This window comes from Pseudochaenichthys georgianus, chromosome 21, assembly GCF_902827115.2.
Source record: "Pseudochaenichthys georgianus chromosome 21, fPseGeo1.2, whole genome shotgun sequence".
Classification (NCBI taxonomy): Eukaryota; Metazoa; Chordata; class Actinopteri; order Perciformes; family Channichthyidae; genus Pseudochaenichthys; species Pseudochaenichthys georgianus.
The window spans coordinates 34447736-34464209 of NC_047523.1; the positions used below are offsets into that span (position 1 = coordinate 34447736).

General features: G+C 40.8%; 1 protein-coding gene across 1 annotated transcript in view; it reads right to left on the reverse strand.

Moving 5' to 3' along the window:
• cntnap5a (contactin associated protein family member 5a) overlaps positions 1–16474 on the reverse strand; it is a 114270-nt gene that overhangs the window by 43189 nt on the left and 54607 nt on the right. The window contains exons 9-13 of the mRNA XM_034110655.2: positions 13015–13158; positions 12255–12414; positions 6767–6873; positions 5138–5257; positions 839–1039 (exon numbers count right to left, since the gene is read on the reverse strand). Coding sequence (XP_033966546.1) covers positions 839–1039; positions 5138–5257; positions 6767–6873; positions 12255–12414; positions 13015–13158 — 732 coding nt within the window. The remainder of the gene's footprint in view (positions 1–838; positions 1040–5137; positions 5258–6766; positions 6874–12254; positions 12415–13014; positions 13159–16474) is intronic.

Sequence of the window (16474 nt, forward strand, 5' to 3'; positions counted from 1 at the left end):
GGTGCCAAAGCAGTTGAAGATGAATTCACAGGAAAAGATTGGAGTCGCTTCTCCAGTTATTGTGAAAATATAACAAGAGCGATGCAGAAGGCAGGGTGTCGAAGGCGCAGCAGCTCCCAATGCGACACAGCACAGACAGCCTGACTTTCAATTCACAATGTAATAACAAACCCCCCGCCGATGCTGCAAAGTACAGAACAGTCAAGTCACACAACTTCCACACTAAGGCCATGTTCAAATGAATGATAGAACCTTACTCATTCAAATGGGGTCAATCTGGCAACACAGAGGTACCTCGAGAAAGCTATGGCAATACAAAAGTTTTGTTTCACCAAAATACTTGCCTAACTTTTACAAAAAGAACATGCAAGGTTATCTGTCAAGGTGCTGCTCTGGCCAATGGGATACGTGCACGCTCACAACCCGGTGATATACTTTTAAACACTAACACTTATTGCTACTGAAAAATGCCTGCCTTTTAGTATCATTCACCATTAAGGAATACGTTTTGCATTTGTAAAGAATTAATCTTTTACACTATCTGGACTTCCCTTTTTATTTTAGTTTGAACAACCACTATGCTAGCTACATCTGTAGAGCGCAATTTCTTAAACCAAAAGGACAACAACTAAATATCTTCTTCCTTTAATAGTATACAAGAGAAAGTAACATAGCCCATCTGAAACACCCGAGTTATCTGTTAGCTTGTGTGCTAGCAGAGCGATATCTTCATTTGTAAACATGATTTGAATTGATATTGGCTTTAAATCTTTTTGTTGTTTTTGAACAATGATTTAATCACAGCTCATAAAGACTTCAGCAGGTATATATTACTCACCTTTTGTGTTAAAGAGGCGGGACTTCCTGCAGTTGTAAACCACTTCCTGCTGGCACTGCTCTGAGCCGGACACGATGGCACGGAGTTGATCAGCTGAGGCGCTGTAGTTGAACTTCATGATGTAGGGTTTGAGAAGAGAGGAGCCCTGGACTGTAACTGGAGCCGTGATGTTGTGCGTCAAAACCGTCCACACCTTCTCCTCTAAAAGAAACATAGCATCCGTTAGCAGGTCGCACTATGAGCAGCTTTTAAATCAAAACATGTTAATGGCTGTAACATCAGCGCACACCTTGGATTCTTAAAGGAGCGGCGTTAAATGAACCTAATAATCTTCCACCTGGTTAAACCCACTGCAATAAAACATGCTACTTTGTTAGCACTATTTCCTCATATGCCAACAGTTACATTACATTGCATTTAGCTGACGCTTTTATCCAAAGCGACTTACAATAAGTGCGTTCGACCAACAAAATACAAACTTGAAGAAAACAGAATCATATAATAAGTACATCAGGTTTCATAGAGCAAAAACATTTCAAGTGCTACTCCACTGGCTTTAGGTAAGCCAGTCCTTTATTAGTATATAAGTGCTTTGTTAATAGTTCTATCGCTCGAAGTGGAGTCGAAAGAGATGAGTTTTCAGTCTGCGCCGGAAGGTGTGTAAGCTATCTGCTGTCCTGATGTCAACGGGGAGCTCATTCCACCATGTTGGAGCCAGGATAGCAAACCCACGTGTTTTTGCTGATGGGAACTTGGGTCCCCTTCGCAGCGAGGGTGCAGCGAGTCGTTTGGCTGATGCAGAGCGTAGAGCACGTGCTGGGGTGTACGGTTTAACCATGTCCTGGATGTAGGAAGGGCCAGATCCATTCGCAGCATGGTTCGCAAGTAGTTAAATGCTTTTTACTAGAGCAAATGTCCCAATGCCGGGGAAATATATGATTTTAAATATATTTCCAAATTCAGTAAATTGCTAAAGTGCAACCGTCACTAAAGATGTTGATGAAAAGGGACAATTTAGCTTTTACATGGCAGACATTTTGACACAACTTAGTAGGGAAAGCAGTTTTTATTGATTAACATTAATAGTAGGCACATTTGATTTAGACCTTGTTTTATTTCTTAATGGAAAACACTTAATAAGCCAAAGCCATAGTTCATTTGATCAGTGGGTCCGAAAAGTGTGTGATTTGATTTGTGTCATATTTGACTGTACACGTCAGCAGTTCATTAGCGAGTCAATTATTCTGAGTTGTTGGTTAAGCTATCAGTGTTTCTGTGACATTTCAGAAATCTTTGTAGCACTGAACTCCTAATGAATTTATTTGCTCTCAAGCCACGATTGGATGACCTTTTGAACGTCAAACATTTTAGATATAGACCTTTCAGTTCCAAAGCACTCAATCTGAGCACAGCAGAATAATTAATCGTCATTATTTTCCATGTGTAACAATTGAAAACGCAGAGAGAGAGTTTGTCCAATAAAATCAGATCAGGAGTCCCACTTCCTTCTCGGCTCAGTTTCCATTTTCTGGAATCCATGTTGACTCTGTCAGAGAGAAAATCCCCCTCCACTTTGTGAATATTCACATCAGGTTGTCAGGCTTAGAGCTATTTACATTTCTAATAGATTCCTTAATTGAGGTCAAGTAGAGGCATATCTGCAGCTCTGCGAGGGAGCACTGGCAACACAACATGCCAGAACCAGAGAGCGGGGAGGAGGCAGCGCTTCCCTCTGTAACCTCCCAGTTACATTAACCTTGCAAAGGACAAAGTGGCCGAGAAAGTAGTGACAGGCCGGTGATGAATGCTGTCTCCACAGTGTCAAAACTTCACAGAATGTGTTTTGTGCTACATGTCAGGAGGAGCGTGGATCAGGTTGTGTCCAGCTCGCTGTCTTTCAAATGCCACATCTCAGGTGACCGTTGGGCGAAAGGGAGCACATTGTGTATTCTTGCCATCAATAGATCAGAGTGATATGGAAATGTCTGACAGGATGACATGATGGAAAGGGAAAGATTCCATATTTAGACCAAAGACATACATCCAATAGTCCTGCCAAATGACTAAATAATAATTATATTTAAATGTCAAGTGGAAATGTATGCAGATTACAGTGAATTTAGTTGGATTTCCTCACCCTTTAATATCCTTTTCTTTTAGCAAGTGGTCAAATACAATACAAAGAGATGATATTCCATAAGTCAAAAGTAATTGTTGATGTGGATATTCGTCGTCGCAGCAGATGCATCTATATAATGTTTGTGAAATCCAAATTTGCACCACAATCAGACACAAAATAAATCCAATCCAATGAACAGATTGCCGTTTAAATAAATGAAATTAATTTCCATGTTGGACTTTTTTCAGTGGCACTACCCTCTGTCCAAAATGTCCGTCAGCACGGACATGTTATCATAATTGAATGGCAGACCACCATGAAGTGTACTGAGCAGATTAGTGTTCCCAGGGGGATTAACCCTTTTGACTTTAATGACCCTGCTCTAATGAGAATTGCTGCCTCTTAAGGCCACGAGTGGGGCTTTAGAGACGTAAGCCGGTTAAGTTGTGTCACATTTAAATTTGAGAAGCCATAACCTGACCGTCATTATGATACTCAAAAAAGATGCTTCGAGTGGCCAACTGAATCAAGGGGTGCTAACTCTATTTGTTTGGGCACTAAAGCAGAATAAGAGAGTATTGACTGGTTATATTTCCGCTAGAAGAGTGGTTATTCTTAAATAAGAGTTCAAGCCCCAATGACAAATTGAATTGCTATTTGTGTGTTTCACATCTGAAGTACAGTTGGTCTTCATGCTAGCCTTTTAGAAACAACCAAGAGGAGTAAACATGATGAAGATGAACCACGGGGAAATTAGACTCGGGTGACTTGGAGGACACGGCCCTTTCTAATGGAGAGGTTTTGAAATGTGAGGTGGGCCATGGGGGCTCCAAAGAGTTTCAGGGGAGGCTCAGTGAATGGAAATTAATAAATATTACATTAGTTTTCAAATGAAGGTCACATTGAGTCACAGAATAGCATTGCGTCAAGAAGATAGTTCAGAAACAAAGTTGTTTCGGGATAAATGTATTGGTGTCCCCATTTTCCCAGACATTTTAATGTTTTTAGTGTATGTCAAACTTTCATGTCTAATGTTGAATGCCCATGGGATCAACATACATCATTCTGGTCCCATTGGTACACAGGAATAAACACAAATCAATCAATCCAAGGGCGGTGCTTTTCCCAACCTTTCTCAGAAGGGAAAGCCACCGGCTCAGCCTTGGAAAATCCATGTTTTATTACATTCTTTTCTCACCTGGCTTACAATAAATAACTGCAGGCGCTTTCTGTGATGTTATTATTCAAATTGACTGCATGTAATGAAAAATGACAAACATACACTGACAGGATGAACAGAAGGCGTCTTGGACAGAAATACTCACTTATGGACCTGATGAAAATAAACCACTCTCGCATGCTGATATGCATACATGTAACCATAGTTACTAAAAGATTTACATAAACATATACTTGGCTCATATGAATCAATTGAAGGTTTGCTTTCAGAAGAAATGTATTTTCTACATCACCATGTGTCCCCTCTGTGGAAAGAGACTCTGAAAGTTTCAGGAAAAAAGATTCTCTCTCTTTTTGTCCTGATCCATTTCTATAAAAACCTGTCTGAAAACGAGCTGATCAGATTTTGGCCACTTTATGATGTCATAACGATTTGTTGGCTTGTGTAGCCATTAGCCAATCAGCAACCAAGGTAACCCCACCCTCCTTATCACCTGAATCTCCTCCTAGAGCACCATTGTGTTCTTTCTAACCAAATATCTCTCAGAGGGGCGTGGGGAGGGGCTCCTTATTTTCATCTAAAGTAACAGACAGAGAATCAGCAATTTTGAAACAGGGCTGAAACAGAGGGGATTATGGGTAATGATCTGTTTGGTGTTTCAAGCCAAACACTTCTGAGTCTTGCTTTTCTATATATCTGAGACCTGTCATAAATTGATGAAAAACAGTATAATAGGGGACCTTTAATGTTACAGTGTAACCACCTGGACTTTGACTAAAGCTATTGACTCCCCGCTGATATGTCCTGAACTCTCAGGGACTGCCCTGAGTGTCCGTAATGATTTCTTACTGGATCGTAAACTGTCGGATGGCCGTGGTGGGATGGATCGATGCGAGTGTGAGCTCTAAGTGAGTGGACTCTTTACACCGAGCACTCTGCCAGTCCTCAGTGGAACTCAAAAAGGGTAAAGGTGACAACATGTGAATTACAATTATCTTACCTGTCATGTTGCAGTATACCTGTGTGGGCCCCAGGGGACCACTACCATCTGGATCAATAGAGTAGAAGCCGGAGGAGCTGCCAATCAGTTTGTAGGCCTCGCAGGAGGACTCGTAGATGGCTGGGAGAAACAGAACAGGGACACAAATCAGTTTCCTCCAATAATCAGCCCACGCTCCCAACAGCTTCCTCCGGAGTCATCTGACGACACAACAACTATCTTTACTTATGATATTTTTAAGTTACTGTTGTCATACCTTAATAATCAGGGTGTTGGTGACTGATTGATTTCATGAACATCTACTTTGTGTGCTTTTTAGGCACATTTTATAACAGCCAAATATTCTTAATAACAGCCTGTTTAAATTAGACTCCCCTCCAAAACGATAGTGAGGTCAAGACTTGAAGATGCATTTTGTTTTGTGTATTGTGTCTGAACTGCATGTTATTCTGTGTATGGTGATGTTTGTTTAATTTGCCAGTGCCAAAGACACATTGCCATTGTAAGTACATCTGTAATATGAAAACAGCATTGGATACTATAGTTACGACGAGTCCAAGGCTTGCTCAACATGTATTTACTATAAAACTTGAGGTACACTCCCTATCCTTTTCACTATTTTAAAATGGAGGATTTGAACAGGATTTAACAGCAGAATACAATCTTCTTATTGCTCAAAGGGCATTAAAGTATCTGGAACCAATTACCAAAATGGCACAAGTGCAGCTTAACAGTGGTAATAAAACTGTAAGCTACTATATCTTGGATTTATTGTGTTTTTTAGTTAAACCGACAATTATTTAGAACTGTTTAGCTTTGGAAGTGATTCCGGTAGCTAATAAGCTATGCTAACAAGTGGAGAATACAACAGTATAAAAAGACACTATTTATTACTTTCCTTACATTTCTGTTCTTGTATTTTTGTAATATTGCTCAGGCAAAATAAGAAACTACCCTCCAAACTGTACATGCAGAGTATCACTCTCTCAGTACAGTCAGCTGTCAATTGCTTAACTGTTTCCAATTTTTAAGTTTCAAGATATTAGCTTGAGGTCTAGAGAAAATGTAAATTGTATGTGCTTTTTTGGGGGACTTGATGAATGTTGTGTTGCAAAAGGCTTATTTCTAATCCAGCCGATGCTCTTATCCGTCATGTTCGCTCCAATATGCAAAGACAACTCTGTTTGCCTGCGTATAAACAAGAAATGAAGATTCTGTGGCAGGGGAATTTCACACATAGTTTCTAACAGCTGTCGCCACTGCATATATCAAGCGGTGTTGCAGAGCATCATACAATAAAAAAACACCCATGAGAGAAAAAACCCTTGAAGTCAAGTCAATCTAAAGTCAGCCATAAGCTATTTCAGGATATAGCGGAAAAATACTTCCTCAGAAATGTGAAAGTGAGAATAACAGCCGTGTTTGTAAGGTCACGTCACGTTGAGACGGTACCAGGTTCTGCTTTACTCTCAGTTGCACAAATCGAAGACAAGTTATGAGCAAGACAGGTGTGTACTGAATCCAATGACACAGCTCAGTAGACCTAGAAAATGTGAGGGGGTGCAGAGGGCAACATGGCAGGTTGAGACTAGACGGAGAAATGAAAAAGTGCAAAGAAGAACTGCTCACAGTTGTGACAGGTGGCTCCGGAGTATCCGGTTCCTGAACAGTCGCAGGAGAAAGAGCTCCACGTCTGAGAGCAGCGGCCTCCGTGCTCACACAGGTTAGGAAGGCATCTGGAAAACACAACCGTGGCATATCAGGAGATCATTCTCATTACTTTCTTGAGGCATGGCAAGTTTATTTGTATATAACATTTCAACACAAGGGAATTCAAAGTACTTTACAATACATTAAGCGCATTAAAGAGGCCCCGTTATGCCTTTTGGAGTGGTCTCTTTCCTGTGTGATATAGAGGTTTGTGTGCCTGGAAATGCTCAAATCCCCGCATGTCCCTCCAGAGGAAGCTTTTCTCCCACACACTAGCCTAAGGGGTGGGACATCTTAAATGTTTGACCAATCACAACAGAGCCGGCCAGCTGACCAATCAGAGCAGACTGGGCTCTGGTTTCAGACAGAGGGGGAAAAGAGGTGCTGCAGCACAGGCACTATGAGAACAATAAAGATATTTTTGAACATTAAAGCATGGAGACATGTCACAGTAGAAAATGTCACAATAAAAAAGGCAGCAGTCTCAACTTAAAAGAGAGTTTAAATCATAGGAGAGTCAAACGATCACATTTAAAAAGCTTGAAAGAGAAATAATTACCGCATTCGTTTAAAATAGTGACTAATTACATCTCATTGGTATACTAATAGAATAACAACTGCAGCTCTAGTTAGCTCATAATACATTTTTACTTTCAACCTGGCCGATGTTCCACTACTTTGATAATTTCACAACAAATATAGCTGTTAGGAGCGGCGAAATAAAAGATCACACAAACCTCCCAGGCATTTCTCACACTAGGCACTATAACGCTACTGCCTTTGTTAGTGTTTGCAAACATAATCTTTTATTTATCAGGTAAGAAAGAGCCCTTCTCCCTTTTCTCTTTATTCTTCTGTAGGCAATTATGAACAACGCTTTGAAACTCACCCCCAAAGACTAATTTGCAGTTTATTCATTAAAAATCCCTAAGAACTGTGAAATGACGGTGTCTCATACTGCGCCCCGCCTGGATTTGAAAAAGCTGACATGTCCCGGCGTTTTCTCTAAAAATAAAAGCATTACTGTCACCTTCAGACTAGAATGCCTGTTAATGGGATTTCGCTACAATGAGCGCTTCGCAGAAATTTCAAACCGCACTCTTCTGATTAATAGTCCCTTCCTCGAGCCTCCTTCAGTTTCACATAATTGCCAGCCTTTCAAGCATGCATCTATAATTTCATACACTTTCATCTCTCACCTATTAACGGCAGCCGAGCGGGCCAGCCGCAACACGGGTAAGGTTGCAGCCATTGGTTTAATTACCATCTTGCTATTTTCTGATGGGTTCAAGGGTTCCCTTACAGGTCACAGAGTTACAGTAGCCAGCACACCTAAACACACACTGACCACAAATAGAGCCTCTACGTTTAATTAGACGGAGCAAGAGGAGATTAACTCGGATAAAAGATGATTTTCTCAAACTCTGGGGTCATTGAATAAGCTGCAGTGAGTGAAATGAAGAGGTAACATCAATGCAATACACATTAACCAAGCTGTACTGCAGCCTGTCACTTCCTCGCAGAGGATTATAGCACAGGGTGTGCAAATACATCGACGACACATCAAAAAGAAAAGGGTGGATGTGTCACCCACTCACATATTTCATTTTCTTTGGTGCTGAATATAAATTGTTCATTTGCAGGGAAAAACACATACAGTACTTTCTGCAGTCAGGGTACAGTTCACATTTTCTTTACATTTAAATTTCGGTATTTTATCTGTAATCAATATTTTCTGTAAAAGTTACGAGTGAAAAGACTGGATGTAATGCAAGAGCTGCCGTGTGTTATGACAACCCTACAAAGAATGATCAATCACAACTGCATCCCTACATAGCTCATTCCAATGGTAACAGAAAGCACTTTTGGTAAACAAATAAAATACTCTGACAGGCAAGGCAACGCAATTTTGTTTATACAGCACTTTTCAGCACGTGGCGATTCAATATATATATATGATAAACCCATTGTACGCGTCCTGCCGACCAACAAACAACCTACAACCAATGTTAGCATGTAGCTGGTATGAAAAGTATCATATTAAGCAGATAACACTGCTATGAATGCTGCAACACGACACATTCCCACATTGGGATCAATGAAGTCTTATCTTATCTAAAGAGCTTTATTAAGCTCATGAATTGGAGGAGACCAAACATGAGCTAAAGGGTCAGTGGATTGGCGCTGGATTGGTTTGTGTCTGCGTGATGTGTAAAAATAGGCAAGTATTTTATAACATGTTTGCAAAAGCACCACTAAAAAAAACATCTTGTTGAGCTCCCCCCAAAAAGCATTACCAAACAATCCTTATAACAGGTTAATATAGGCAACTGTTAGCGGCATCATGTTTGCTCTAACTTATCATAATGGGGAAAATGCTGATTGTAAAAGCTGCAGAAAAATGACACCATCAATCAGCTTTAGATTGGTTCCTATATGACTTTAGGATGCAACGTTACTTGCAGTGGGATAGCAACCTCCCCTTAAACAATTAAAGTCCTGGATATACCCACTGTCTACCAAACAGCACTATGCTAAAATTCAATAAACAATATAGCGTGCAGGCGCTATCCCCAGGTAGCGGAACAGCCTGGTAATGATCACTGAGCAAACTAAAGAACCCTGTCAGTCGATCAGAGGGCCACAAAACCTGCTTCCTAATAATATTACCGCGTGTCTTACTCTCCCTTTACTACAGCACTGAGGTCAGGTTTCTGGCTCTTTGGGACTCATTGTTTCTTGATCTGGAGAGTAGCGTTGGCTGCTAGCGGGTAAAAATCAATGGCCAGAAAATATATTATTAACATATCAATTGCACAAGAACATTGGAAATGCAGTGCGTCCAGTGTTATTGGTGCGTTGAGTCTTTGCCCTTGCACACTGCTTACATTTTTGGCACAACTCATATAATAATTTCATATAAGTGATAAGATATGTATGGGCATTTTCTGAAGCTTGTTTTCAGGTTCTTCTGCCCCCTAGTGGCCTAAAAATGACATAGGGGCGTCGCTTTAAATCTTTTCTATACATTAGGGCAGTGGTTCTCAAATGGGGGTACGTTGGGGTACTGCAGGGGGTACGTGAGATTTATTTTATGTTAATGAAAAAAATAAAATAGATAAATATACCAATTTTAGGAAAAGTAACGAAGTTTGAGCAGTGTGGGTTTTATATTCATAGACTAGAGCAGGGGTGGGGAACCTTTTTCCTCTCAAGGGCCATTTCAATGTTTTCAACATCCTCCGAGGGCCGTACAAATTATTGACGTCTGCTTAAAAATACTAAAATCACAGCCCATTCATTTGGCCTTTCTTTCATGCTGTGCAAAGAAAAAGCAACCTCTTAATCCAGATATTTTACCATGATTCGCGCATGCATGCACGTGCACGGTGTGGCATGTCCATCAAAACAGAAAGATATGGACACAAGATGTGTGCAATTTAGTTTCCTATCAATGTGAATATGATTTAAGTGGGGGGGGGGACCTAATCTCCTCTAGGGGGGTCTGGGCCCGGCGCATGTTCCCCCGGGAAGATTTTTTTTTAAATGTTGAAGTTTGGTGCATTTTGAGAGCAACATTAGGAGATCTATGGATACCTCTCTCAGCACCATATGAAACAGAACTGGAAGCAGATTTTCTTTTTCTTTATGGATATTTTACAAATCACTCCCCTTTCAAACTGTATTCTTGTTTATTAATAACAACTTTTTTTTACTGTCATATAGTATTTTATACCCGTTTACTGTATTCTCTTATTTTTTTAGAACTATAATGATCATATAAAGATGTGCCTTTACCTCACTGGTAGTAGAAAAAGCTTCTTATATTCGTTAGCATAGCTAGCTAACCAGATGCTAATAACAACAAAGTTATCGACTGTCTGATCAGTATGACAGATGAACAGATCGCCACTGAGCTTTCAACTAAAGACACAGACACGCAAAAACTGCGGCATGTGTACGGCTCCTTATGGGAACTGACATTTGTGAAGTCCCGGCCCGGAGCGGCGTTCTGGTGCTCTGCTCTCCGGCAGCTCTAAACCCCTGTCGGAGGAGACATATACCACGTGATGACACGTTAGGCTCGTGTTGTGTTCAAGGACCCTGACCATGGTCAGGAAAAACAGGTACTCGCTTGTTACATATTTTGCCGTCTAGATTTCTTAATTTTTTTTCTTTTTTGCTTGCGTTACCTCGAGGGCCGTATCAAATTGTCTCGCGGGCCGTATACGGCCCGGGGGCCGGAGATTCCCCACCCCTGGACTAGAGTTACACATATTTCAAAACGCGAAGTGTAATAACTGCAGTTGCCTCGCTGTCAGAATGACAAAGGTCCTCAGTGAAGCACAAGCCCATGTTTCACTACATTGTAAGTACAACTTATTAAAAAGATCAGTTCAATGCAACTAATGTCGTCTTAGTCGTGGTATTGCATGATATTAAAATTGGTTGGCCATGAATTTAGTGATGGATTGTAAACATTTGAAATGTAGCATCTAAGTGTTTCTCAGTTACAATGTTGTTGTTTTAACAAATCAGACGCTGATGGTGCAGCGCTGTGCTGTACCTCTTTATAGGCTTTTTCCCCCTAACACATCGTTTTTGCGCTGATCAGGGGGTACTTGGGGGGATTTTGTTTCAAAGGAGGTACATTATTGGAAAAGTTTGAGAACCACTGCATTAGGGAATGTTTGTATCATTGGTTTCAGTTCAAAAATAACAAGCACTCATTCTTGCACAAGAGGCATGCATCTCAGCTTGGGTAAGGGAAACATCACTTGATCTTCCTGTCATTTCCTAGAGTGCATCCCTTTTCCTGCTGAAACAACAGCCTGGCAGCGCTGAGGTGTTTGCATATCGTCTGACAGCGAACAATCTGGACTAGAAAGCAGGTACTTTGACAAAGGAGAGATTCTCCTCGGGGCAAACACGGGGGAAGAACTGCAGTTTGCATGTTTGTCTCTTTCTTATATATTTTTCCAAACCACATCGAGCTTGTTGGTCTGCCAATCCCATTCAGAGGGCCCACAGCTGTGCATGGTAATGAGGGATAGGGGTTGGGGGGGGGGGGCGCCACACAGGACAGCAGGGAGCAGCTTGTTAGCATAGTCCTCTGCCAGAGAAGGTGTTGGAGAGTTTCTGTTGCAGTTTAATTGGATGATCCCGTCAGTGTGTTTTTCTTTATAGGACAAGATGTCAGTGACTTTCGGTGAGTTCTGCAGACAACAGACTGCCATCTCAAAATTAACAATGTTGGCGTGAATACGTCTTTGCTGCCAGCTTGGATAATGTTTTACAGATTGTGACGTTTGATACATCCTGCCCGTGCGCTGTCAAGTTTTTCTCAAACATCGGTTTAATAACTCCACACCAATTAAATAAAAAGCGCACATTCACACTGTTTTACCTGTCTCGTATGTTGCAGGTGTCGAACTGAAGCTCGTTATAATTTCCCAGCAACCCTTGCTGTACATGATTGAGATATATCGGTTGGCTGTTGATGAATATAAGCCGCACACACCCCTGGAAGTCCGGAGTCACGTACTGGCAGTCCAAGGTGGGGCAGCCTGGATTAAATTAACACACATGATGCAACGTGTTAGTGTGGAAGCAGAGGTGGAAGAAGTACTTATTTAAGTTAGAGTAGAAAAACCAGTGTAGAAATACAATTAACACTCTGGCGTTCAACATTTTACTTGAGTAAAAGTACAACGGTTTTAATAAACTTAAAGTCCTGAAACTCAAAGTTCTAATTTCGCAACATTTTGGAATAATATACATTATATCACTGAGTTTTAATTAAAATGCATTCAAATCATTTTGCTGTCTGTAAATATGAAGCTACGTTTAATTACTTTTATACTGCTTATACTTAAGTCACAACAATGCATCACATCTCATTAGTTGCTTTAATTAATGTTCTCATAATAGGAACCTGTGAATTAAGTAACAAATACATGCAGTGAGAAGACAAGGTGTACCTTTACATGATAGTTTAGTAGTTGTATTAGAACAGTATACAATGGAAATGTACAGTTCTTGAGTACTTCCCACCACTGTGTAGAAGCAGTATGCATCTCACAAGAAATATTCCGTTTTTCAATATGTTAAAGGAGAACGAATACTGGTATATTAATACTGCAAACACATCTTGAGAGTCCACTAACCTCCAAAGTAGAAGTGGCCTCTCGACTCGAGTTGTTCCCACAGTTCAATGGCGGAGGACGGCTCACTATCCACAGTCAGGGCGACCTGCAGATTCCTCGTGTTGAGACTCACCGAGTGCCACAGACCGTCGTTGACTCTGTGACCTGAAGAAGAACATTTCACATTGAGTCTAAGTGAAATGGCAGTTTAATGAGCTGTAGCAGGGAAAGAGATATTGTGTCCATTTCCCTGGAGACCTGGAGGCTGCTAAAAAAACATTCCGATTCATCCGAGTGAGATGGAGTGCGTCGTAGTGTTTTCTCAGCAACAACCCATGTTAGCAAGGCAGCACACAACAATGGCCACAGGAGAGTGGGACAGTTTATTAATAATTACACCCGGGTTAATTTCTATAATAGCTGCAATCAAATCCCCTAGTTTCCTCTCAACACGGTTCCTTCCTCTGCGCACTCGTTTTTACTTCAGGAGACGGGCCGACAACGTTCACGCCTCCTCCATCACTCCGAGCCTCAAAACTAAAATACCATACTCCTCCGCTCTGTCACTTGTCAACAAGATTCTTGCTGCATATTTGATCAGGTGGATAAGATTAAAGTGCAAATGAGGAGGAAGCACATTTTTAAAGTTTATTTATGGGTATTTCATGCCTTGGTTTGTTGGTGATAGTGAGGAGAGACAGGACGTGTGCAGAAAGGAAAGACAGTGGGGCCTGTGAGGGTATTTCCTGACAGGTGTATAACACGCACTCACGTGTTGTACTTCACTTCAGTGTTTTGTGACAGCTGTAATAATGAGTTATTTCACAGAGAATGATAAAACACCTATAATGAGGATCTGAAGACTTCCTCCACCACTGATTACAGCCAACAACTAGAATGATGCTGAGGTGGTTTTACGACACATTTCCATACAGTTAGTGTACCGTCTGTTCTCATGTTTTAAATGTGAGGTCAATCCCTTTTAACCCCTGACTTCCCAATTATATCCCCCCCTGATGCTTCCAGTATAACTTATCCAACTTCTTCTCATTACATCCAATCATTCGACTTGTTCTAGGATAGCCAAAATGTTATCTTGGCTTATTTAAACAAGTGTCTGTTGACAACCGTATGAAGTCTTTAAAAAGATAGGGCTGGGGGAGAATTCAATATGATGAATTAATTAATGTTGTATTTCAATATCACAATTTATTCATATATAGAGATAAATAACCACAATTGATAGCAAGCACATGTTTACTCAAATGTCAGAAACTCTGATGTGAAATAGGGAATATAATGTTATGTTTGCAAAAACCTAAGATAATAATATAAATATTTATTTTTATTTATTTAAACTGTGTTTTTAATGTTGCACTAAAGCTCTAAATAACATAAGAAAATACATTTACTGATGTTCTAGTTTTTAATTCTAATAGGAATATAACAAATACCATGTGGTCTTTTGATGTAGACTATACAGAATTACATTTGATCTTATGACATGTATCACTTCTGATAAGAAATGACCTATATCTTGATGGAAGCTATTGGCCGTATCACACACAGCCCTATAAAACCCAGAGAGATGATAATCAGCCAAATCAGCTTAATCAACAAACCTTTTATCTGTAACAGACAGAGACAGCTCATCTCACAGAGTGGCAGTTTTCTAGAGGACAACGCACACAATGGCCGAATGAAATGACCGAACCACACCTTCAGAATGTGTTAGTCCCACACCGAATTAGCATCCAGATTGAGCCGTGCTGCGGTTTGGGAGATCAGAGGGGACGAGACGGTCATGCAGAGTGCACACTGGGAGTTATTTTAGTTAGTCTGAAATCAGTTGGGTCCAGTCTCTGGGGAAACATTCTGAATTTCACTCACTACCCAATGATGCCTGTCGCATCCAGAACACCTTTTATCCCAGAAGACTGTGAGTGCCGTGGGTGTTTCTTTCTTCACTCCATTGCCTGTTTCATGGAAGGAGCAGTGTCGCCGCGAGGGACTGCAGGGGAGTATCAGTGGGAGTCTCCTCCTCACATCCCGCCTATGTTTCAGCTCATATATATCTCATGATCTCCTTGCTGTCCTGCTGTTGACCAAGACTTAAGTGTCAAAGTGCTATCTGACACAGATCTAATGTGTTTTTGTTTCACAGCTGTAACCTGATGAAAAATAAAATATGTGCTGCCTCCAGGAAATACACAGTGTCGCACTCCAGGAAATACACAGTGTCGCACTCCAGGAAATACACAGTGTCATCATGTCATGTGACAGATTCACGCATTACTGCACTTTGTTAAAGGGGCCCTTTTATGCTTTTGAGGTTTTGTCTTTCCTGTAGCATGTAATATAGGTTTTTGTGTATGTAAAAAAAGTTCCCTCCTGAGAGTTTCTCTCACACACTGCATGAAACGCCTCCATTGGACTTTTTTTTTACATCTATAACATAATGACATCACTATGTACAGTAACACTCACGCTTCTATTGGCTAGTTCTCCAACACATTGTTACATGATAGGCTTAGGGGCGGTACATCTCTAAGCGTTTCATCAATCACAACAGAGCCGTCCAGCTAACCAATCAGAGCAGACTGGGCTCTGGTTTCAGACAGAGGGTGAAAAGAGGTGCTGCAGCCCAGGCAGTGTGAGAAAAATAAAGATATTTTTGAACATTAAAGCGTGGAGACATGTCACAGTAGAGTACATACAAATATGAATCTGAACATGTGCATACTAGTGCCCCTTTAAATCCTTGAAAACTCCAACTTGCAGTAGATGCATATTGTGGCGATTGAAACAATGTTGGATGTTGCTATGCAGTCATTCGTGTGTCTCCTGGTTTGACTGCAAGATGTTTCCTTGCCTGAATATTAAGATTATAAAGTTACGGTTATGGCTGTAGAGAGGAAGATACAGATCAATACTCTTTCCACATTAGAGCTCTTGTGCACTTAGCTCAAGTGCAGCATTTTATCAACCAGGGCCAATTGCATTTTACCCTAAGCAATTGTATTGTGTATTCGTCAAACCGGAAAAAGAAAACTTTTTTAAACACTGATGTGATGTTTCCAATTACACGGAAGCAGGTTACATTTAGATTATTCTTTTTTATTATTATTATTCGGCGTTTCCTGCAGCTTGGTTTAATGATCGCACCGAGACACCTCTGCTTCTCCACATTGACATTGCTATGAAGTATGTGATACCTTGCACTTGGGAAAGGGGGGGGTGGGGGGGTGAGAATGTTTTATAATCCATGCACTTTTTAATTAAATTCCACAGTGCAAGATCGACTACTTCCCGTCTTTTCTGGATGTTAACAGAGCTTGGAAAGTGTACAGAAATACATCACAGGTACATTTACGCCAACTAATGATGATCTTGCAGGTGAAGAAGACACAGCGGCAGAGGATCCAAACGCTACTAACAGGCAGCCCTTTTAACTTAAAACAACCCGAGCCAGGCACAGCAC